The sequence below is a fragment of the Haliotis rufescens genome, unplaced genomic scaffold (assembly GCF_023055435.1).
Source record: "Haliotis rufescens isolate VD_foot unplaced genomic scaffold, xgHalRufe1.0.p SCAF_72, whole genome shotgun sequence".
Taxonomy (NCBI): Eukaryota; Metazoa; Mollusca; class Gastropoda; order Lepetellida; family Haliotidae; genus Haliotis; species Haliotis rufescens.
Genome location: NW_025964364.1, coordinates 122,926 through 148,202, shown reverse-complemented (window position 1 = coordinate 148,202; position 25,277 = coordinate 122,926). Strand labels below are relative to the sequence as shown.

Genomic DNA, 25,277 nt, shown 5'->3' with positions numbered 1-25,277 from the left:
CCCTGGATATAAAGGCTGTTGTTTGGTCCAAGTGATGACCACTTGCTACTTCTTCAGAAAGGAGAGTAAATGTTAAAAAAGGAATAGGTCTAGTTCTGATTGTGAAAATATATTGTACCATGACGTGATTTAGCAGTTGAATGCAGGAAGGGTTACAAAAACACACCCTCCAGCGCCATGGCTAGACCTCAAGGAGAGAGGTTATAACACACCCTCCAGCGCCACGGCTAGAACTCACGGCTGGACCCCAAGGTGAGAGGTTATGACACACCCTCCAGCACAATGGCTGGACCTCAAGGGGATATGTTATAACACACCCTCCAGCGCCATGACTTGACCTCACGGCTGGACCTCAAGGGGATATGTTATAACACACCCTCCAGCGCCACGGCTAGACCTCACGGCTGGATCCCAAGGGGAGAGGTTATGACACACCCTCCAGCGCCATGGCTAGACCTCACGGCTGGACCCCAAGGGGAGAGGTTATGACACACCCTCCAGCACAATGGCTGGACCTCAAGGGGATATGTTATAACACACCCTCCAGGGCCATGACTTGACCTCACTGCTGGACCTCAAGGGGATATGTTATAACACACCCTCCAGCGCCACGGCTGGACCTCAAGGGGATATGTTATAACACACCCTCCAGCGCCACGGCTAGACCTCACGGCTGGACCTCAAGGGGAAAAGTTATAACACACCCTCCAGCGCCATGACTGGACCTCACGGCTGGACCTCAAGAGGAGAGGTTATAACACACCCTCCAGCGCCATGACTGGACCTCAAGGGGAGAGGTTATAACACACCCTCCAGCGCCATGACTGGACCTCAAGGGGAGAGGTTATGACACATCCTCCAGCTCCACGGCTGGACCCCAAGGTGAGAGGTTATGACACACCCTCCAGCACAATGGCTGGACCTCAAGGGGATATGTTATAACACACCCTCCAGCGCCATGACTTGACCTCACGGCTGGACCTCAAGGGGATATGTTATAACACACCCTCCAGCGCCATGACTGGACCTCAAGGGGAGAGGTTATAACACACCCTCCAGCGCCATGACTGGACCTCAAGGGGAGAGGTTATGACACATCCTCCAGCTCCACGGCTAGACCTCATGACTGGACCTCAAGGGGAGAGGTTATGATACATCCTCCAGCTCCACGGCTAGACCTCATGGCTGGACCTCAAGGAGAGAGGTTATGACACACCCTCCAGCACCATGGCTAGACCTCATGGCTGGACCTCAAGGGGATATGTTATAACACACCCTCCAGCGCCTTGACTGGACCTCACGGCTGGACCTCAAGGGGAGAGGTTATAACACACCCTCCAGCGCCATGGCTAGACCTCATGGCTGGACCTCAAGGGGAGAGGTTATAACACACCCTCAGGCCACGGCTAGACCTCATGACTGGACCTCAAGGGGATATGTTATAACACACCCTCCAGCGCCATGGCTAGACCTCATGACTGGACCTCAAGGGGATATGTTATAACACACCCTCCAGCGCCATGGCTAGACCTCACGGCTGGACCTCAAGGGGAGAGGTTATGACACACCCTCCAGCGCCACGGCTAGACCTCATGACTGGACCTCAAGGGGATATGTTATAACACACCCTCCAGCGCCATGGCTAGACCTCATGACTGGACCTCAAGGGGATATGTTATAACACACCCTCCAGCACCACGGCTAGACCTCACGGCTGGACCTCAAGGGGAGAGGTTATGACACACCCTCCAGCGCCACGGCTAGACCTCACGGCTGGACCCCAAGGAGAGAGGTTATGACACACCCTCCAGTGCCATGGCTAGACCTCACGGCTGGACCTCAAGGAGAGAGGTTATGACACACCCTCCAGCGCCACGGCTAGACCTCACGGCTGGACCTCAAGGAGAGAGGTTATAACACACCCTCCAGGGCCATGACTGGACCCCAAGGGGAGAGGTTATGACACACCCTCAAGGGCCATGGCTGGACCTCAAGGAGAGAGGTTATAACACACCCTCCAGGGCCATGACAGGACCCCAAGGGGAGAGGTTATGACACACCCTCCAGGGCCATGACTGGACCCAAAGGGGAGAGGTTATAACACACCCTCCAGGACCATGGCTGGATCCCAAGGGGAGAGGTTATGACACACCCTCCAGGGCCATGACTGGACCCTAAGGGGAGAGGTTATAACACACCCTCCAGGACCATGGCTGGATCCCAAGGGGAGAGGTTATGACACACCCTCCAGGGCCATGACTGGACCCTAAGGGGAGAGGTTATGACACACCCTCCAGGGCCATGGCTGGATCCCAAGGGGAGAGGTTATAACACACCCTCCAGGACCATGGCTGGACCTCAAGGGGAGAGGGTTTAACACGTCCTATAAGATCTCTGGACAACTTGACCTCATTGGGGAGAGGACTTAGACGCACCACGTCAGGGATTAGTGTCAGATTAACTGGGATTTAGTGAGATTAACTGGGTGTTGTGGTTTTAGTTTTTGTCAACATTTCTCCATGCATACTGACTATTGATGTTTCCAGCTGATTTGTGTGGTGATGGAAAAGTCAGTTTGAGCTGCGTCAGTCATGAAATGTTGCAGCTAGCACACAGTTGTCAGGAATACCTGGAATAAATCTTTGAAACTTAAAACTGAAAAAGTGTCCGAACTGTGTTTAAAGTCTTTTATGGCATTTAGGAGTGATACACTTGAGGAAGAGAAGTTATGGATGTCCACTTCTATATTATGAGCAACACAACGTTTCGGAGTATATACTTACTCCTTCATCAGGTGAATGAATGAGTAAGCATGTACTCCGAAACGTTGTGTCCTCATAATAAAGAAGTGGACACCCAGTAATCCTGTTGATTAACTGTGGTTAGCGGTGGTCCCCGCTGGCCTTTGAAACTGACCGTCCCTCCTAATTGAATTTGTCAGTCCCAACTTTCCACAAGTAAAACAATGTATGAAAATTACCTGGTTTTAATTCTTTCAACATCATGTTCAATGCAATGACATCATCTCTAGAGTAAGCTAGATCTACATGTTATTCACACAAAGTTCAGTCACAATTTTCTTAATTATTTCGTGACTAAATCGCTGCAAATATGTTTAAGCAAATGTTACTTCCTTGCTCTAAAGGGAGACAATGGGAAACCCTGATGGCAACAGACAAGCTGACTTTGTTAAAAAAAATATACTTACAAGAATATCGCCGATGTTTTGTTCAACAACAAAGATTTATAAGCATGATAAGGTGCTTTATTTTTACGGTCCACAGTGACTGGCAGTCACATTAATTTCCTGTCCAAGCCTAATCTTACCAGTAAAAAACTGGTAATTACCGATAAACAGTAACACTGGTTTAGACAATATTGTTATCATGCATGAAGAAAGTGTGGTATCGTGAGTATTATATTAAAACTTATTCAAAACATCAACTTAAAGCCGCCTACAACTCGATGCTGGCCTGCACGTCCACTACAAGTAAAACTAACAAAGGGCAAGTGAATGTGGATGGCTATAGGCAAAGTAAATTGTACAACAAATAAACTGCAAGTTATTCCAAGGCATTCGATGGCGAACTAAGCACATGTTTCTGCATTTTGGTTTCCCAAAACAAATAAGGCCACGCCCACTACTTGCACAGTGTCACTTATTTTGTATTGTTCATACAGTTTGTGTGTTCATGATGAGACAAGCAGGATGTGTGTTCATGATGAGACAAGCAGGATGTGTGTTCATGATGACACAAGCAGGATGTGTGTTCATGATGACACAAGCAGGATGTGTGTTCATGATGACATAAGCAGGATGTGTGTTCATGACACAAGCGGGATGTGTGTTCATGATGACACAAGCGGGATGTGTGTTCATGATGACACAAGCAGGATGTGTGTTATTGATGACACAAGCGGGATGTGTGTTCATGATGACACAAGCAGGATGTGTGTTCATGATGACACAAGCAGGATGTGTGTTCATGATGACACAAGCGGGATGTGTGTTCATGAGGACACAAGCAGGATGTGTGTTCATGAGGACACAAGCAGGATGTGTTTTCATGATGAGACAAGCGGGATGTGTGTTCATGATGACACAAGCAGGAAGTGTGTTCATGATGACACAAGCAGGATGTGTGTTCATGAGGACACAAGCAGGATGTGTGTTCATGATGACACAAGCAGGATGTGTGTTCATGATGACATAAGCAGGATGTGTGTTCATGATGACACAAGCAGGATGTGTGTTCATGATGACAAGCGGGATGTGTGTTCATGAGGACACAAGCAGGATGTGTGTTCATGAGGACACAAGCAGGATGTGTTTTCATGATGAGACAAGCGGGATGTGTGTTCATGATGACACAAGCAGGATGTGTGTTCATGATGACACAAGCAGGAAGTGTGTTCATGATGACACAAGCGGGATGTGTGTTCATGAGGACACAAGCAGGATGTGTGTTCATGATGACACAAGCAGGATGTGTGTTCATGATGACATAAGCAGGATGTGTGTTCATGATGACATAAGCGGGATGTGTGTTCATGATGACACAAGCGGGATGTGTGTTCATGAGGACACAAGCAGGATGTGTGTTCATGATGACACAAGCAGGATGTGTGTTCATGATGACACAAGCAGGATGAAGTTGTTATTGTTGATGTATTCATATATACAGTCAAGTCTCGTTAATCCAACATCGTTGGTTGCATATGATTATGTCGGATTAACGAGACTTGACTGTATTTAAGATTTGACTCTAATATGCTTTGGCGTTTATGAGTTTTATGCTGATTTACACAGAATGCACACAGGTTTTTTGCAGACCCTGATACAAATATATCCGATAAAGCCCAAGCAAGTCTATAATGTTTATTGTTTGGCAACTCTAGATTACTGCAGTATCTAATAGTCTCTGGGCTCCTTTTCATTTTATTTTTATTGTTATTAAGATAATTTAACAACTGGTTTTTTTTTCTGTAAGATATGTTCATTTCAGAGACTAGATGTTAGTCTAGTTTTTATGTTAATACCTCCTTAAACACAAAAAACTATTGAAATCAGTGCTGTTTCATCCTGGCAGGGGCACGATGTCCCAGCATCAATTTGTTCAGTTAGTTTCTGCCATCACTCCTCCGCAGCTCCAATCGATCACCGAACTGATGTCGTCAGGGTTTGACGAAGCCTCTGTAGACTTGGTTCATGGACACATGCTGCAGGCACACATGAAAGAGACAAGTCAGTCATAACCATGAATCAAAATCCAACACTTTTCATTAAATAAAATAATTGCCTGTTCACTGACCTTGTCAATATGTCAAACAACGGGGTCACGTGACAAATGAACTTTTCCTGTTAATATCTGATGCTGCACAGGCCTAAACTCTGCAGATAACACATTCACCAGTGTTGCCTTCATGTCAGTGTGTTCACTAGCAAACATTCAGAGGTCGCCAAATGACCACCTTGAACAATATCTTGTGACTGAATTACCGGTATATTTCCTCACATTAGTAGACACAGAAATAAATAACTTGACTGACACCTGCTACACAGTGTTTCTTGGATGCTAGTGTTTCCGATTGCTGTGGAACTTTTATAACTGCACTCATCGTCTGTGTCAATTACCATTTCGATTGTGTGCAGTGCGTGGCGTTTACGAACTTCTGTTATGTGTAAACTGTTCCATTTTACTTGACAACATCATGGCGGAGTACATTTCCATCTTGGCTCAGCTAAACAATGATCATATCACCGAAGGTTTTGAGTGAAAACTTTATGATAGTGATGATGGACGTGATTCCAAGCTGATGGCCATGAGTACATGGAGAAACCATCCAGGCCACGGACATCAAAAGTAAATCAGAGTTGGTTGCTGTGAAAAGAACATTAAACAAAGAATGGCTAGCGAAGTTGGGTGGCTGATATTCATACAGTTCCAAGACTTATGCTATGAATTGTGCATATTATAATAGGAATTTGATTAAAATGCTTTTAAGAGAGAATTTCAAATGTTTTTAGCTACCTATGATATTGGTTTGACTTCTAGATTTTAGCAGTGGCTCTCTGGGTAAAAAGTGTTTGTGGTCCTACTTGGATAGATAATCAACTTTGAGACCTGCTCTGATGCCTGTATGTGAGGTGAGGTTGAGGTTTGAGAAATCTGGAGAATTTACTTGCTTGAATTGGTGGGAACTCCTGGCAGTGGGTAGGATGGGCCTGAGGAAGAGCCTCCAGCTAAGCCTTGTGCAAACAACAGGAGTCAGACTGGTAGACTGACATCTAGTCTCTGAAATGAACATATTTTTCAGGAAAAATAGTTGTTTAGTTAAAGTTATAAAATATACACAAAGAAAAAAGTTAAGCACACCCCTATTTCTTAACCATGACAAATGGCAAAAATCATGGCATGGGATGACTGACCACAGGAGCTGGGCGATACCAATGTCATCGGATAGAACAAACATTTGACAACAAATAAAGAAGATATTGGTGAGTTGTTATTGAAATTTACTGACAAAAACATCATAGTAACACAGGTACTGTTTTTACCTTAGACAATACCTAAAAAATTATGGAGCTGCAGGATTAAGTAAACGAGTTACGTTTGATGTTTCATGTGACATTTTCCTTAAAGTCTCTACTTGACATGACACGTGAAACATATCAGTAGCAGGTATAACCGCCACGTAACCGGATGACGCATTCCACCTTACATCTTATGCCTCCAGTCAGACGTTGGATCTGTAGATGGGTCAACAACAACCACTCCTGATGCAATGCTGCTTCCAATTGGCATAAATCTTGTACAGGAGGATCTCGTGCCTGTATGCACCGCCCCAGAATACCCCAAACATGTTCAAGGGGGTTCACATCTGGGCTTATTGCTGGCAGGGTAGAGTCGTTATTGCGCTGGCCCTCATGTAACTCACGACTACATGCGAACGATGAGGCCTGGCATTGTCATCCATGTACTGAGGTCGAGTAGCAAGAGGGTGGGTGTCAAAATGAGGAACGACGACTGGCCTCAAAACGTTCCGGATGTACTGAGCCCCTGTTAAGTTGCCCCTTATGGTGACCAAATCCAACTTGCAATCATGAGAGATACACCCCCAAACCATTACCAAGCCCCTGCCGTATGCAACAGTTGGTTTAAAGTTCCTGGGGTTGTATATAATAAAAAGGAGCCCAGAGACTTTCCTCGATACTGCAATAATCTAGACTTACCAAACATTATAGACTAGCATAGGCTGTATTGGCTATATTTGTTTCAGGGTCTGTATGACAGACTATCAGACTGGGTACGCCCTTCTTCTCAATTTCAAAATGTGACATACTTGGGGAAATGAGTTGAGATGATTTCTTGAAGGTGATTGTGTTGTTTCTGCTTGTAAGAGATGACCTGACTCTATCTTCATGAGATATTGTGTTGCGTCACTGATGCCGTGGTGGGATCTCGCAGAGAGTCATGTCAGAGTTAATCAGTGAATAATATGTACTTCAAATGGGAGGACATTGTAACAGAGGGTTTGTGATTCTGGGATCTTTCCCTTAGTAATGGTCTCACATCCTCCCGCCCGCCAGTCATGATAGATGTCTGCTGGAGCTACAGCAGCTTTCAGTGCTGGCCAGTGACAAGTGCCTCTCAAGACCACAGTGGTGGGGAGCCTTGTTGAGGAGATAGCAATAGATCACCTCTGAATAGTGTAAACTGTTTGCTCCAAGTGTCACACTAGGGTTCAGATTCCAGTTATGGGGCTGATCATTCCCTCATCACCTGCTAGTCACTGGTGTAGTGAACCAGCTGGGTAGTGGTGAAGGAACGTCCTCCAGGACATCTAGTCACTGGTGTAGTGGACCAGCTGGGTAGAGGTGAAGGCACGTCCTCCAGGACATCTAGTCACTGGTGTAGTGGACCAGCCTGGTAGTGGTGAAGGCACGTCCTCCAGGACATCTAGTCACTGGTGTAGTGGACCAGCTGGTTAGAGGTGAAGGAACGTCCTCCAGGACATCTAGTCACTGGTGTAGTGGACCAGCCTGGTAGTGGTGAAGGCACGTCCTCCAGGACATCTAGTCACTGGTGTAGTGGACCAACTGGGTAGTGGTGAAGGAATGTCCTCCAGGACATCTAGTCACTGGTGTAGTGGACCAGCAGGGTAGAGGTTAAGGCACGTCCTCCAGGACATCCTTTCTGTAACAGGGGTTTCAATCTGGGGTCATAATGCCTGTAACAGGGGTTTCAATCTGGGGTCATTATGCCTGTATCAGGGGTTTCAATCTGGGGTCATTATGCCTGTAACAGGGGTTTCAATCTGGGGTCATTATGCCTGTAACAGGGGTTTCAATCTGGGGTCATTATGCCTGTAACAGGGGTTTCAATCTGGGGTCATTATGCCTGTAACAGGGCTTTTAATCTGGAGTCATCATGTTCATAGAAGTATTAATCTTGATGGAACGACAACAATCCAGGGCTATTTGTCAGACATGATCACCCAGAAGTCACACAGGTGTGTGAAGGGACACATTCAGTTCCGTGTGGCTAGCCATGGAGAAAAGCCTGCTTTGCAGTCATATCAATACAATCTGCTGACTCGGCTAGACACATCGACCGCAAGGCTAACCTGTTCATGGGATATTCATAAACATGGTGTGTGGTATCTATTACACAGCTGATCACTGACTGAGGAAAAATAAAATTAATGTTTGACAAGTTGAAAATGTCAGCATGTGGAAGGATCTAATGTTGCATACAGTTGAGGCAATTTAGCCACAGGCATTCCTGCTCACCGAGTCTCCATTGTTGTGGAGCTATGTGTGCAGACTGGGTTTTCTGTGTGAATAAAATGTTTAATCATCAGAAAGTTAATCTGTTGAAGCAAGTAGATGGTTGGATTGGTCATGTTAGTCACCTTGATTCTATTCAAGAATGTGAAATTCTGCTATATTATGACTCTGAATTTCATGGGAAACAACTTCCTGAACTGTGTGATTGTTTATGTGTGGAAGAACGGTGTACCTCGTCATGGATGATGGTTGGGCCAGTGGGGTGTTCTTGTGGAACATGAATCAGCAGAGAACATTTCATACAGATCATGGATCACTGATAATTAGTAACCACAGCTCATTGATTAGTAGTGACACAGGTCATTGATTAGTAGTGACACAGGTCATTGATTAGTAGTGACACAGGTCATTGATTAGTAGTGACACAGGTCATTGATAACTAGTGACAGGTCGTTGACATCTGTAGACATCTGCAGACTTCTGCAGGACTGTTGTGGTCCACGGAGATGGGGATGTCATTAGGGATGGGACGGGTAACTCGGGTACTCGGGTCGGGTGGGTCCTGAGTAGCACCCGGGTACCCACATGACTACCTGGACCCGTGGTTAGTCACGTGACATACTGTTTAATGACATTAACAATAGAACACAATGGTCACAGTACACTACAAGTATAACTAATGCTCACATTTCTTTCTCACTGTGCAGGCATCCGTTCTGACTTTTATATGTTCAAGTAAGGATAAAGCCTCTATCGACTGCAGATTATCCATGATCAGATTGTTTGATACATGTATCTAAATAGTTTTTGCAAGGGCTGCGGTAAAACAATTCCCATTCGGACATCTTGTACCCAACTCTTGAGACCTATAGCGGGTATCCGGGTAGGGCCGGGTAATAGGGTGGCGGTGGGGGCCAGATGAAGGAAGGGGGTGGGGCCGGATGAAGGTGGGGGAGGGATAAAGGAAGGGGTGGAGCCTAATGAATGAAGGGGGTGGGGCCGGATGAAGGTGGGGAGGGATAAAGGAAGGGGTGGGGCCTAATGAAGGAAGGTGGTGGGGCCGGATGAAGGTGGGGAGGGATAAAGGAAGGGGTGGGGCCTAATGAAGGAAGGGGGTGGGGCCGGATGAAGGTAGGGGAGGGATAAAGGAAGGGGTGGGGAGGGATAAAGGAAGGGGCAGGGGGCCAGATGAAGGAAGGGGGTGGGGAGGGATAAAGGAAGGGGGTGGGGCCTAATGAAAGAAGGGGGTGGGGGAGGGATAAAGGAAGGGGCAGGGGGCCAGATGAAGGAAGGGGGTGGGGAGGGATAAAGGAAGGGGGTGGGGCCTAATGAAAGAAGGTGGGGCCTAATGAAAGAAGGGGGTGGGGGAAGGATAAAGGAAGGGGCAGGGGGCCAGATGAAGGAAGGGGGTGGGGATGGGATGAAGGAAGGGGGTGGGGCCGGATGAAGGTGGGGGGAGGGATAAAGGAAGGGGTGGGGCCTAATGAAAGAAGGGTGTGGGGGAGGGATAAAGGAAGGGGCAGGGGGCCAGATGAAGGAAGGGGGTGGGGAGGGATGAAGGTGGGGGAGGGATAAAGGAAGGGGGTGGGGCCGGATGAAGGTGGGGGAGGGATAAAGGAAGGGGGTGGGGCCGGATGAAGGTAGGGGTACTCATAATGATGGAGTTTGCAGTTCAGGATTGGGGCTCTACCAGACTTGCACAAGGCAATAATTATCAGTTTAAATCCTAATTTCTAGATTATGTAAATAATAAGAACAAATTGTCATTATAAGAGTCCTTAGTACTGTCCACATAATTAGACCTATAAGGAGAGGATAGAATTATTACACATCCATGGTCTTTTCTTTCAGTACAGCCTTGGAGCAAGGCTAGGTCTCTACGGCTGTGTGGGGGATCTGTTTACTAACATCTCTCCTCAGTGTACTAGCCAGGGAGGGGAAAAGAGCAATCAGGGGAAAGAGTAATTGTGTGTGGGGGGGAGGTGGGTGGGGGGGGGTGTTGGGATGGACTGCTGCAGGGATGGACTGCTGCAGGAAGTGGAGTGGATGAGTCTAGGGGTGTCTGAGTCCGTGGCAGCGGTGGTTGATGTTGCAGGATACTTTAGTGGAGATGTAGTGCACGAATTTACACACATCACAACCAACAGTTCTTGATTCAACCAGTGAAGGAATGAACAGGCTAAAGTCGGTGAGTTCACTTGAACATTTCTTACCTTTCTGATGAGGAAGCTGAGTGCAGTGTTTCTATCAACAAGCCTTGTTTGTCTGCGAGGCAACTGTTGGCCAGCTGACTTAATGAGTGAAACAAGAAACGGTTACATTAACAACAATCTAGACCCTCACTTTGGTATGCATCCTGTGTAAGGTATTCAGTATTTGTGAACTTTCATTATGAAATAAAGGTAACATGTATTTTTCGTATTACAATCAGAAGTGTCTTTTGTAGTATGTACATGATGTGATTTATTATTTGTGTGTGTGTGTTATACAACGGCTCCATGTGTGTGTAGTACCTAGGCCAGCTAATAACTCCTACATAGTGGTCTGTGTTATACAACGGCTCCATGTGTGTGTGTGGGACCCAGGCCAGCTGATGCCTCCTACATAGTGGTCTGTGTTATACAACGGTTCCATGTGTGTGTGTGGTACCTAGGCCAGCTGATGCCTCCTACATAGTGGTCTGTGTTATACAACGGTTCCATGTGTGTGTGTGGTACCTAGGCCAGCTGATGCCTCCTACATAGTGGTCTGTGTTATACAACGGTTCCATGTGTGTGTGTGGTACCTAGGCCAGCTGATGCCTCCTACATAGTGGTCTGTGTTATACAACGGCTCCATGTGTGTGTGTGGGACCCAGGCCAGCCGATGCCTCCTACATAGTGGTCTGTGTTATACAACGGCTCCATGTGTGAGTGTGGGACCCAGGCCAGCCGATGCCTCCTACATAGTGGTCTGTGTTATACAACGGCTCCATGTGTGAGTGTGGGACCCAGGCCAGCTGATGCCTCCTACATAGTGGTCTGTGTTATACAACGGCTCCATGTGTGTGTGTGGGACCCAGGCCAGCTGATGCCTCCTACATAGTGGTCGGTGTTATACAACGGTTCCATGTGTGTGTGTGGTACCTAGGCCAGCTGATGCCTCCTACATAGTGGTCTGTGTTATACAACGGCTCCATGTGTGTGTGTGGGACCCAGGCCAGCTGATGCCTCCTACATAGTGGTCGGTGTTATACAACGGCTCTGTGTGTGTGTGGTACCCAGGCCAGCTGATGCCTCCTACATTGTGGTCTGTTCACTTGGTGAAGACTACGGCATAATGTGAGGCTGTGTTATGCGGTTGATGATTCTGTGATCAGACATTACAGGATCAGTCACTGCTGTTGTAACAGACACTCCAGCACCAGGCGGGGGGACTGAGGAGGAACTAGTAAGAACTAGTATGAACTAGTATGAACTAGTATGAACTATGAAGTTCCTTTGACTGTAGTGGACATAGAGGAACCCATTTGTTCCCTGCTTATTTTGAACTTCTGATTTCATTTTTTGCAGACAACATCATACTTTTTTCTTAAAACATAATTGGACTACAAAGACATCTTGATGCTTTGAACTTATGTTGTATAAAATGGAAATTGAATGTTAACTTACAAAAAAGAAAAATTATCGTTTCCCAAACAAAATTGTCCATTGAAAAATGTGAATTATGGAAGTTTGGAAATGAGAACATTGAAACAGTCTCTAAATATACATATCTTGGGGTCATGTTTTACTTTGATTGAATATGCAGGAAACTGCAGAATAATTGTATCAAGGGTAAAGTGGCACCATATGAACTGCTGCGTTCAGTGAATCCTGTTGGTAGCCTTGCCTTCAGCCTGTTCTTGAAGATATCTGACATGAAGGTTAAACCTGTCATTTGTTGTGATCTGAACTATGGGGTGCTGGGAAAAGATGAACAAATTCAAGCAACAGAATGCAAAGATTTCTCGGAGCCCAATTCTACACCAGATGTAATGGCACTTGGGATGGCATCCTATTTAAGATGCATCAAATACTGGCTGTCCCTCATACATGACAAATAATCGGCTCCCAACGGAAGCTAACACTATGTTAGACTGCCTAGATGCACACAAAAGATTTACGTGGATATCAATCCTTAGAAAGTCACTTTTTACATTTGGTGTTGGGTTTGCGTGGGCCTGTCAAGAAGTGGGGAAAATTGAATATATTTTGAATGAAGTCAAAATGAGACTTTAAGATATCTCCTTTCAAGAATGGCATGCAATATTTAAGCAAAGCTCCAGATTTGATCATTATTCCAGTTATAAACATCATTTATATCCCAGAGGTTATGGGACAAATAATAATGTATCAAGTATTAGACAGCATCTGGCACTATTAACAGGTGGGGCAATGCTATAGGCAGATAACTATCCCAAACGAAAACCCAATCTGTCAGTTTTGTAACTTGAATATCAGTTTCAGTGTCTTAAAATATTATTATTGTATGATAATATAAGAAAGCTATATATATCCCCCAAATATAGAGAAACTTGTAATTTTGAACAATTCTGTTTTCTTTTGATAGATACCGTATTCGAAGTAATAAGTGCCCACGGCGATATTTGCTAATATATTGGCTAGTGAACAATCCCAATTTACACCCCTTCCGATTGATCAATGTACACAAGACCTATTTATTCGTGTATAATACGCACTCGTGTGTAATATGCACCCTTAATTATGGGCAATTAAATTCTGGAAAAATATACCTGTCGTATACAAACATTTCAGGCTGTCAGCATAAACCACGAAATTTATCTTTCAACTCTGTTTTTTCACCAAAATACTATTCTAATAAGAGCCCCCTATTTCCAATGTTGAGAGTGCCCTGGGCGCTTATTACGTCGAATACGGTACTAATTATATTATTTTAAGAAAAAGTAAAGTAGTGGTTGAGATGGGGATGAGGTTGTACAGTGCTGTGTCGTCGTTTTCCTGCTCTACGCATTATTTGTAAGTTGCTTTTCATATGTATGGATTTCCCAAGATGTGGGAGATCCACAGTTATTTTATATTCATTTAAGCAAAGACTGAAGGATATATTTTGTCAACAGTGGCACCAAAGTATTTCTGAATCACTTTATCTTAGCAATTACAGCAAAGTAAAATCAGTGTTACAAACTGAGAGATATTTAACTTGTTTAAATGATAAAAGTTTAATCAGGGCTTTATAACCAGGGTATTTTGGAAAAAGGGGTTTTTAATATTTACTTAAAATGTAGTTTACTAAATTAAGCTTTTGGGTAAAAATATGGATGCATATGAGAGAAGTGGTCGTACAGGATGAGGGCATAACCCCCAGGGCAAATGATTATTGTAAACTTAGAATTTCTTTGCACGATTTTAATGTAAATGTATGTCGCAGGTCCAAAGACGGTGATATTGTGAACTCTATTTGTACAAACTGTTCAGCCGGAGAGGTAGAGGATCAGTACCATGTCTTACTGATATGGGAAACGTATTCCCATTTAAGGCATAAATTTCTCCCCATTCTGCAAGGATTTTTAAAGGCCGTCAGTTAATGATAAATGTGCTAAACTCTGAACATCCTGATATGATCCATGCTGTTTCTGTATTCTTGAAACATGTCTTTATAATGAGGACTGTGTAACATGATTTAAAATCTGATCATGTACATCACGTGACAAATGTTAACATCCAATCTGCTTGACTATGGACCTTGATACCTACATTACTGAATAAACTGTCTGTCTGTATTTCTGACAATGTCGGCCAAAGTTACACAACTGCAGGGGGAACTTCTTGTACGTTGAAAGATGGACACATCTAATAGGTTGAGACAAACCTGAAGATCATATTCAAGATTTAAGATGAACTGTCAACACCATATACATTTATTCAGCAAAATATTTGTCATTGTTAAACAGTAACAAAACAATATATATAGTTTGTGCAATGTTGTGTGGAATTGGGCGTGTCCGTTCCATCTAGAGGCATCTCCAAGTCACTGACAGGTGCTTGTCTGAAGAATGGAAATCCTGGTACTTGTACGTACTTGTCTGAAGAATGGAAATCCTGGTACTTGTCTGTAGAATGGAAATCCTGGTACTTGTCTGTAGAATGGAAATCCTGGTACTTGTCTGTAGAATGGAAATCCTGGTACTTGTCTGTAGAATGGAAATCCTGGTACTTGTCTGAAGAATGGAAATCCTGGTACTTGTCTGTAGAATGGAAATCCTGGTACTTGTCTGTAGAATGGAAATCCTGGTACTTGTACGTACTTGTCTGAAGAATGGAAATCCTGGTACTTGTCTGTAGAATGGAAATCCTGGTACTTGTCTGTAGAATGGAAATCCTGGTACTTGTACGTACTTGTCTGTAGAATGGAAATCCTGGTACTTGTCTGAAGAATGGAAATCCTGGTACTTGACTGTAGAATGGAAATCCTGGTACTTGTCTGTAGAATGGAAATCCTGGTACTTGTCTGTAGAATGGAAATCCTGGTACTTGTCTGTACTTGTCTGAAGAATGGAAATCCTGGTACTTGTCTGAAGAATGGAAATCCTGGTACTTGTCTGTAGAATGGAAATCCTGGTACTTGTCTGAAGAATGGAAATCCTGGTACTTGTCTGTAGAATGGAAATCCTGGTACTTGTCTGTAGAATGGAAATCCTGGTACTTGTCTGTAGAATGGAAATCCTGGTACTTGTCTGAAGAAGGGAAATCCTGGTACTTGTCTGTACTTGTCTGTAGAAGGGAAATCCTGGTACTTGTCTGAAGAAGGGAAATCCTGGTACTTGTCTGTAGAATGGAAATCCTGGTACTTGTCTGTAGAAGGGAAATCCTGGTACTTGTCTGAAGAATGGAAATCCTGGTACTTGTCTGTAGAATGGAAATCCTGGTACTTGTCTGTAGAACGGAAATCCTGGTACTTGTACGTACTTGTCAGAAGAATGGAAATCCTGGTACTTGTCTGTAGAATGGAAATCCTGGTACTTGTCTGTAGAATGGAAATCCTGGTACTTGTCTGTAGAACGGAAATCCTGGTACTTGTACGTACTTGTCAGAAGAATGGAAATCCTGGTACTTGTCTGTACTTGTCAGAAGAATGGAAATCCTGGTACTTGTCCGTACTTGTCTGTAGAATGGAAATCCTGGTACTTGTCTGTAGAATGGAAATCCTGGTACTTGTACGTACTTGTCTGAAGAATGGAAATCCTGGTACTTGTCTGAAGAATGGAAATCCTGGTACTTGTCTGTAGAATGGAAATCCTGGTACTTGTCTGAAGAATGGAAATCCTGGTACTTGTCTGTAGAATGGAAATCCTGGTACTTGTCTGTAGAATGGAAATCCTGGTACTTGTCTGAAGAAGGGAAATCCTGGTACTTGTCTGTACTTGTCTGTAGAAGGGAAATCCTGGTACTTGTCTGAAGAATGGAAATCCTGGTACTTGTCTGTAGAATGGAAATCCTGGTACTTGTCTGTGCTTGTCTGTAGAATGGAAATCCTGGTACTTGTCTGAAGAATAGAAATCCTGGTACTTGTCTGTAGAATGGAAATCCTGGTACTTGTCTGTAGAACGGAAATCCTGGTACTTGTACGTACTTGTCAGAAGAATGGAAATCCTGGTACTTGTCTGTAGAATGGAAATCCTGGTACTTGTCTGTAGAATGGAAATCCTGGTACTTGTCTGTAGAACGGAAATCCTGGTACTTGTACGTACTTGTCAGAAGAATGGAAATCCTGGTACTTGTCTGTAGAATGGAAATCCTGGTACTTGTCTGTAGAATGGAAATCCTGGTACTTGTCTGTAGAACGGAAATCCTGGTACTTGTACGTACTTGTCAGAAGAATGGAAATCCTGGTACTTGTCTGTAGAACGGAAATCCTGGTACTTGTACGTACTTGTCAGAAGAATGGAAATCCTGGTACTTGTCCGTACTTGTCTGTAGAATGGAAATCCTGGTACTTGTCTGTAGAATGGAAATCCTGGTACTTGTCTGTAGAACGGAAATCCTGGTACTTGTCTGTAGAACGGAAATCCTGGTACTTGTCTGTACTTGTCTGTAGAATGGAAATCCTGGTACTTGTCTGTAGAATGGAAATCTTGGTACTTGTCTGTACTTGTCAGAAGAATGGAAATCCTGGTACTTGTCAGAAGAATGGAAATCCTGGTACTTGTCTGTAGAATGGAAATCCTGGTACTTGTCTGTAGAATGGAAATCTTGGTACTTGTCTGTAGAACGGAAATCCTGGTACTTGTCTGTACTTGTCAGAAGAATGGAAATCCTGGTACTTGTCTGTAGACAGCGTCAGCATGACGGCTCCCACACACTGTAGGGACAAACCCTGAGTCTTGAGATGTAAGGTTTAAAAACAATTGTCAATTGTTCCTGAAGAATGTCATTGTTAAGTTTAAGCATAGATTCACTTCATCTCATTGTGACACCTTTATGCTGAGAGTAGGTGATTCAGTGTATACATAGTGATATATACTGGTAGGTTTACTGACGAATCTTTGACAGGGCTGCTTTGACAGGTTCTGGAGTCGATTATATGTAAGTGATTGGTTCTTAAGTCAATTATGTGTAAGTGATTGGTTCTGGAGTCGATTACAGGTAAGAGATTGGTTCTTGAGTTGATTACAGGTAAGAGATTGGTTCTTGAGTCGATTACAGGTAAGTGATCGGTTCTTGAGTTGATTACAGGTAAGTGATCAGTTCTTGAGTTGATTACAGGTAAGTGATCGGTTGGATGTAGCTGGATGTCAGCAGGTGGGTATCTGGTGTTGACCGTATCCTCACTAGACGTCCTCCTCTATTGTTGACACACCTCCCTCATGCAGTTTCTCAAGGGGGCTCAGGCATGGAAATATTCCCCTGACTACTTATCACAGAGGTGACAACCCCGGGTCCTCTGTTGACCACAGGTAAATACACTTGATACACTTAATGACCACCTTCCAGCCAGCAAGTCTCATTTACAGTGATTGAATGCTACTTACTTTCTCATTGTAATCATTAAAGTTGCCTTGGGCATTAATGGCGAGGCAGTCACCAGAAAAGTCAACTTGAGTATCAATTTATATGTATATAATTATGTTCAGTCAAATTACCACCTCCTTAGACAGGCTGTCAGAATCGGTTGTGAGGGAGGTTTGATGGGGCATGATATGGCCTTTGTTATTTAGTTGTCAGGAAAATAGCTTCAGGCAATCCTTGGGATGATTTGGGTTTTTTTTAAAGAAATTAACCAATCTGTGAATTGATATGAATCTGAATTTGACTCATTTCAGTAGTTATGGATCTTTATCTAGATCTTTATGAGTTCTAGTTAGCAGTACACTGATTAGGTGGTGATATAGGGTGTTATTTCCCAGTGCCGATGTGGATATAACTGCATGCATGTACAAATAACACCCTAAGTCTTGTGTCAATAGTGATTTTGCTATTATTCAGAGTTCAGTGAATAGTGACATAGCCTGTGGCATCACACAGTATCAAATGTCAGACAAATATTCTGTCTCCAGCCTTCTTATCTCACTTGATTATTTATCTTATTGGTTAAAACATGGACTCCAAGATAATATCAGTTCATTCGGGAGATATCCGAGCCAAGTGTCAGGCCTTATTTCGGGGAGATAAGCTGTATTTCCTGGCGCTTATGAGTTACTTCAGATGGACTGAGAGGGACTTAAATTCCGATGTACTATGTTCACTTAGGGTTAATCATGTTGTGTATTTTATTGCAGTGCTGTATGCAACTGTAGGTTGTGTACTGTGGACCAGGCGGATGCCTTGTATACAATTACCTCCTGACTCTCCCTAAAGATTAGACTATCATAGAGTTTCTGAAATGAACATACCATACAGAAAAAAACCCAGTTCTTAAATTATATAAAAATGAAGTGATTGCGAGGTCATCACAGCCAGATCTGGGAGAAGTGATTGCCAGGTCATCACAGCCAGATCTGGGAGAAGTGATTGCCAGGTCATCACAGCCCAGTGGGAGAAGTGGTTGCCAGGTCATCACAGCCAGATCTGGGAGAAGTGATTGCCAGGTCATCACAGCCAGATCTGGGAGAAGTGGTTGCCAGGTCGTCACAGCCCAGTGGGAGAAGTGGTTGCCAGGTCATCACAGCCAGATCTGGGAGAAGTGATTGCCAGGTCATCACAGCCCAGTGGGAGAAGTGGTTGCCAGGTCATCACAGCCAGATCTGGGAGAAGTGATTGCCAGGTCATCACAGCCAGATCTGGGAGAAGTGGTTGCCAGGTCGTCACAGCCCAGTGGGAGAAGTGGTTGCCAGGTCGTCACAGCCTGGTGGGAGAAATGGTTGCAAGGTCGTCACAGCCTGATCTGGGAGAAGTGATTGCGAGGTCATCACAGGTCGGTGGGAGAAGTGATTGCCAGGTCGTCACAGCCCAATCTGGGAGAAGTGATTGCGAGGTCATCACAGCCCGATCTGGGAGAAGTGATTGGCAGGTCGTCACAGCCTGGTGGGAGAAGTGATTGCCATGACGTCACAGCCTGGTGGGAGAAATGGTTGCAAGGTCATCACATCCCAGTCTGGGAGAAATGGTTGCCAGGTCGTCACAGCCTGGTGGGAGAAGTGATTGCCAGGTCGTCACAGCCCGGTGGGAGAAGTGATTGCCAGGTCATCACAGCCCGATCTGGGAGAAATGGTTGCACGGTCATCACAGCCCAGTCTGGGAGAAATGGTTGCCAGGTCGTCACAGCCTGGTGGGAGAAGTGATTGCCAGGTCGTCACAGCCCGGTGGGAGAAATGGTTGCCAGGTCATCACAGCCTGGTTGGAGAAATGGTTGCCAGGTCGTCACAGCCCAGTCTGGGAGAAGTGGTTGCCAGGTCGTCACAGCCCGGTGGGAGAAGTGGTTGCAAGGTCATCACAGCCCGGTGGGAGAAATGGTTGCCAGGTCGTCACAGCCCGGTGGGAGATGAGGTTGCCAGGTCTTCACAGTCCGATCTGGGAGAAATGGTTGCCAGGTCATCACATCCCAGTCTTGGTCACAGCCAGAGCCAGAGTGGAGAAGGATTCCTGGCAGCAGCTAATCAGCAGGACTGGGGCCTGTCAAGGGAGCATGTTGGACATGGCAGGTCTCAAGGACTGGGGCCTGTCAAGGGAGCATGTTGGACATGGCAGGTCTCAAGGACTGGGGCCTGTCAAGGGAGCATGTTGGACATGGCAGGTCTCAAGTACAAGCGTGACCAATCCATGTTGGCGGCGTCTGACCCCATGCTGACCCCAGCGTGCCAGCAGCCCAAACAGAGAGCAGCCGCGCAGTGGATCGAGATTATAAACGGAAATTAGTTACCTGTCTGGTTGGAATGATAACACTCCAGTTATCAGACAAGTGTTTGCAGGATCAACACTACCTACGCCAGTGTTTCTATATTGAACCTGTATATAAACACCAATCATTGTCAAGCTTATCATCATGTAATATCAACCAGTATAACAATATCCCTGTAACGTCAGGTGGTATCAGCCGACATGCCGCTTGTAATACAATCATTACCCTCACCATGAGGTAATATCAACCAGTATCGGTCATTATAATGTCCCTGAAATAATCAACCTAAGAATAACTTTTATATATCGGCATATGAAAAAGGGTAGTCTGTCATACAGACCCTTTATATCCAATACAGCCCATGCAACTGTTTGGGTTTGGCAAGTCTAGATTACTGCAGTATCTGAAAATGAAGAAAGTCTCCTGGCTCCTTTTCATTATATTTTTTAACTATAATTTAAGAACTTTTTTTGTCTGTAAAATGTATTCATTTCAGAGACTAGATGTAAGTCTAGTTGCTGCTTCCAACATTGTTATCTCCTGCTGATGCTGAGTGGGGGGGGGTAATGATGTTACACCAACAAGCCAACTAGCTGTAGGATCTTACGTGAGGAGTTACATGTCTTCATTAGCAGAGTAATGGCCGCCATAACATCCGAGTTGGGGAGCAATTAGTAACTTTGCAGCGTTGTGGGGCTATTCAAGTTTTATTGATGCTTCTTTATAACTTTCACCTAAATACAGTGGTGGGGATCAGGGTGGGTGGGGTGGGGATCAGGGTGGGTGGGATCAGAGTTGGGTGGGGTGGGGATCAGGGTGTACCTGCTGCATGCCACTGTCATAATGTAGCAGACTTTATCAGGAGATGTTCAGTCTAGATGATGGTTGACTGTTCTTGGTTTGTGGTACTCAGCAGCCGAGTCTAGAGGATCTACCCTGCCAGAACACCAGAATCCCCCACCCCCCAACCACTGGGATAGAGTTTCCAGAATGCCAGAAATCTCTTTCTTTCTTCTTCTTCTCTCCCCCCCCCCCCCCCCCTCAGCAGCACATAGTTGCCTCGATGTGACAGAGTCTGATGATATCGAGTTGCTGATTCAGTTGAGGACTTCACCTTGTTAGCAGCAGCTCCATCACGAGACAGACCTCTCAAGGGATCTCTGGTGACACCTGGAGCAGTGCCGAGGGGAGTTGGGGAGGGACTGACACCTGAGCTGGGCACAGGTGTGATTTACATGATCTGAGAACAGGTCGGCTGTGTGAAGACGGTGGTGTAGAGGTGTGGGACAGGTTGGTCCTGTTTCACCATGACATCTTTGGGTCTGTGGTTTTGTTCCCGGAGCAAGTCTAGATGATTAATACAGGCAAATCTAGATGATTAATACAGGCAAATCTAGATGATTAATACAGGCAAATCTAGATGATTAATACAGGCAAATCTAGATGATTAATACAGGCAAATCTAGATGATAAATACAGGCAAATCTAGATGATTAATACAGGCAAGTCTAGATGATTAATACAGGCAAATCTAGATGATTAATACAGGCAAATCTAGATGATTAATACAGGCAAATCTAGATGATAAATACAGGCAAATCTAGATGATAAATACAGGCAAATCTAGATGATAAATACAGGCAAATCTAGATGATTAATACAGGCAAATCTAGATGATAAATACAGGCAAATCTAGATGATTAATACAGGCAAATCTAGATGATTAATACAGGCAAATCTAGATGATAAATACAGGCAAATCTAGATGATAAATACAGGCAAATCTAGATGATAAATACGGGCAAATCTAGATGATAAATACAGGCAAATCAAGATGATTAATACAGGCAAATCTAGATGATAAATACAGGCAAATCTAGATGATTAATACGGGCAAATCTAGATGATAAATACAGGCAAATCTAGATGATAAATACAGGCAAATCAAGATGATTAATACAGGCAAATCTAGATGATAAATACAGGCAAATCTAGATGATTAATACAGGCAAATCTAGATGATAAATACAGGCAAATCTAGATGATTAATACAGGCAAATCTAGATGATTAATACAGGCAAGTCTAGATGATTAATACAGGCAAATCTAGATGATTAATACAGGCAAATCTAGATGATTAATACAGGCAAATCTAGATGATAAATACAGGCAAATCTAGATGATAAATACAGGCAAATCTAGATGATAAATACAGGCAAATCTAGATGATTAATACAGGCAAATCTAGATGATAAATACAGGCAAATCTAGATGATTAATACAGGCAAATCTAGATGATTAATACAGGCAAATCTAGATGATAAATACAGGCAAATCTAGATGATAAATACAGGCAAATCTAGATGATAAATACGGGCAAATCTAGATGATAAATACAGGCAAATCAAGATGATTAATACAGGCAAATCTAGATGATAAATACAGGCAAATCTAGATGATTAATACGGGCAAATCTAGATGATAAATACAGGCAAATCTAGATGATAAATACAGGCAAATCAAGATGATTAATACAGGCAAATCTAGATGATAAATACAGGCAAATCTAGATGATTAATACAGGCAAATCTAGATGATAAATACAGGCAAATCTAGATGATTAATACAGGCAAATCTAGATGATAAATACAGGCAAATCTAGATGATTAATACAGGCAAATCTAGATGATTAATACAGGCAAATCTAGATGATTAATACAGGCAAATCTAGATGATTAATACAGGCAAATCTAGATGATTAATACAGGCAAATCTAGATGATTAATACAGGCAAATCTAGATGATTAATACAGGCAAATCTAGATGATTAATACAGGCAAGTCCAGATGATTAATACAGGCAAGTCTAGATGATTATTACAGGCAAATCTAGATGGTCTGTATTCCACATCAGCACGAGGACAAGGCTTTATGAATTTTCTATAATGTTAGCATAGATTAGCTGATGTTGAGGCTGGCTAATAACTTGCTACAAGACATTAATCAGCAGGATTAACTTCCATCCCGGCCGAGACACAAGCTGGTTGTCCAATACTGGTGTCCTCCACACATGACCAATAAAGCCACAGGTCTGCTCCCGAAATCAACAATACATTAAATCAATGTGTCAAAATGTTCAAATCCACCCCCCAGTGGCAGCAGTGTAAAGAGATTAGATGTACAATGCCCCTGCAGGCCATGCCACCCCCCACAGTGCAGGCCGGACCCTGGCACGGGGGGGGGGGGGGGTTGTGTGGCAATGTACCCTCAGGCTCTGGAGATGAAAGAATGTTTTCAGTTGAAATTGGCTTTTAATCAGAAGTAATACTGGACATTTGGACCTACAGTTCAGATTTAATTGAAGATTGTGTCAAAGTGAATTGATTGTAGTTGTTTGTGGTTGTTAAGACTTTTACTGTTACTGAAGAACAGGACTGCTGTATGTGTGGAACGCCAGTATAGTGTTTATAGTGAGTGAGTGAGTGAGTGAGTATGGTTTTATGCCACTTTTAGAAATATTCCAGCAATGTCACAGAAAACCAGAAGAACAGAAATGGTCTTCACACATTTACCCATGTGGAATCAACCCGGGCCCCCGGCATGACGAGTGAACGCTTTAACCACTAGGCTATCCTACTCCATCTTGTGTGTTGCTGAGGTTCATGTTTATGAATTATGATGGCAACTCTTGGTTCGGTTGATGATGATCTTTCATTTGCAAAGCATTTTTTATTATGTCATGAAATACCTGGACTGGCGTTTGTCCATGTGAAAGGTTTGAAGCAAAGTTAGTGGACCAGAAAAGGGAATCCCCTCTGAACACAGACAAATACTTGCCAACACATCCTTGGGGGGGGGAGAAAACATGATTTAGTAAGTCAGCATTTGTTACGACCTGTTTGTTTCAATCAGGCTGACACGCATCCAGTAGTCTTGAAGATGCCAGGAGGCCATTCAACACGTTCAAAGCACTTGAGATCGTTACCAAACTGAGCAACGCCACCTTCAAAGGCCTGGCAAGGAACACACCTTGTAGAGAATGCGGAGAAGTCAGAACTTGCAGTGAAGTTGTTGGTGAACTTGAGAGTGATAAGATAGTCGCTTCCAGCTGTGATTAATAACCGCAGGGTCGGACCATGGAGTCTTGACCACTGGCTACTTAGTAACTGAGGTGGACTTTAATTGGCCGGTGATTGAGGCTGCCAGGGCCTGGACAAGGCATGTGTAATGGTTGCATGTCTCCATGATGCTAGATGAAAGTTGGATGAAAGTTTATGCCTGCAACAATTTGTGGTCATTTGACTGGCTGAATTGAAGAGAGCTGACCCCTGACAGAATCAGCCGGTGCTGCAGTGGCTGCAGATAGAGACGAGACCCTTGTGACTGGACTCTCACACTTGGCAGTGGGTCTGTCCAACAGTGTACTCACATCTCATCTCCTTGACCCTATAACAGGTTGCTGAAAGAATCATTTAACAACAAGATCAGTGTTGAATAATCCGACCTACATGCGATATCAAAGTGATATCTGATAAGGGAGTGATGCTGATGTGGGATATTTGATAACAGGTTGTCACCGTTATCATGTACAGAGTCAGTGGTCTGGGTGGTTGCCTGGGCTACGGAGGCAGACGCCTGAATCTGGGGTGATCAGTGGTTGCAGGTGAGATCAGGCCACAGTGGCGGCGGACCCCAGGTGCCTGTCTCTCTGACTGTCTCTCTGACTGTCTCTCTGACTGTTTCTCTGTCTCTCTGACTGTCTCTCTGACTGTTGGAAGAGAAATCACTGGATTTAAAGTGTTCATATGCAACCAGATTACACTGAATTGTGGGTGTCTTGTTTGGGAGCAGCCTCACATTGAATTATGAGTTGATTATTTGGATTTGAGATCTAGAGTATTGACTTCTGTCTGTTAAATGACAGAGGGAGACCTACTCCAGTGGAGGCCAATGACCCACATTGACAAAAAGCTGACCATATCTCTGTTATTGGAGGAAGTGTTTGATGTGTCACCCTTGACCTATACAGGTCATCACCCAGTGGACACAGGACTTGACAGCCCACAGGGCAGCTGATTGTTTCTGTGGCAGGGCTTCACCCGGGAGCACCTCCACAGCCTCTGTCCCATCACAGCTGAAGGTCCTTGCAT

General features: G+C 44.2%; 1 protein-coding gene across 3 annotated transcripts in view; it reads left to right on the top strand.

Annotated features, from left to right (window-relative positions):
* The window catches only part of LOC124126474, a 90,812-nt gene that overhangs the window by 20,253 nt on the left and 45,282 nt on the right, over positions 1–25,277 (top strand). Inside the window, exon 1 of one of the 3 annotated variants that reach the window (XM_046489915.2) lies at positions 10,825–10,979. The exons of the other annotated variants lie outside the window; for them this stretch is intronic. Coding sequence (XP_046345871.2) covers positions 10,962–10,979 — 18 coding nt within the window. The 5' untranslated portion in view covers positions 10,825–10,961. Of the gene's footprint in view, positions 1–10,824; positions 10,980–25,277 lie in introns of those variants that run through there. 3 annotated transcript variants of the gene reach the window in all.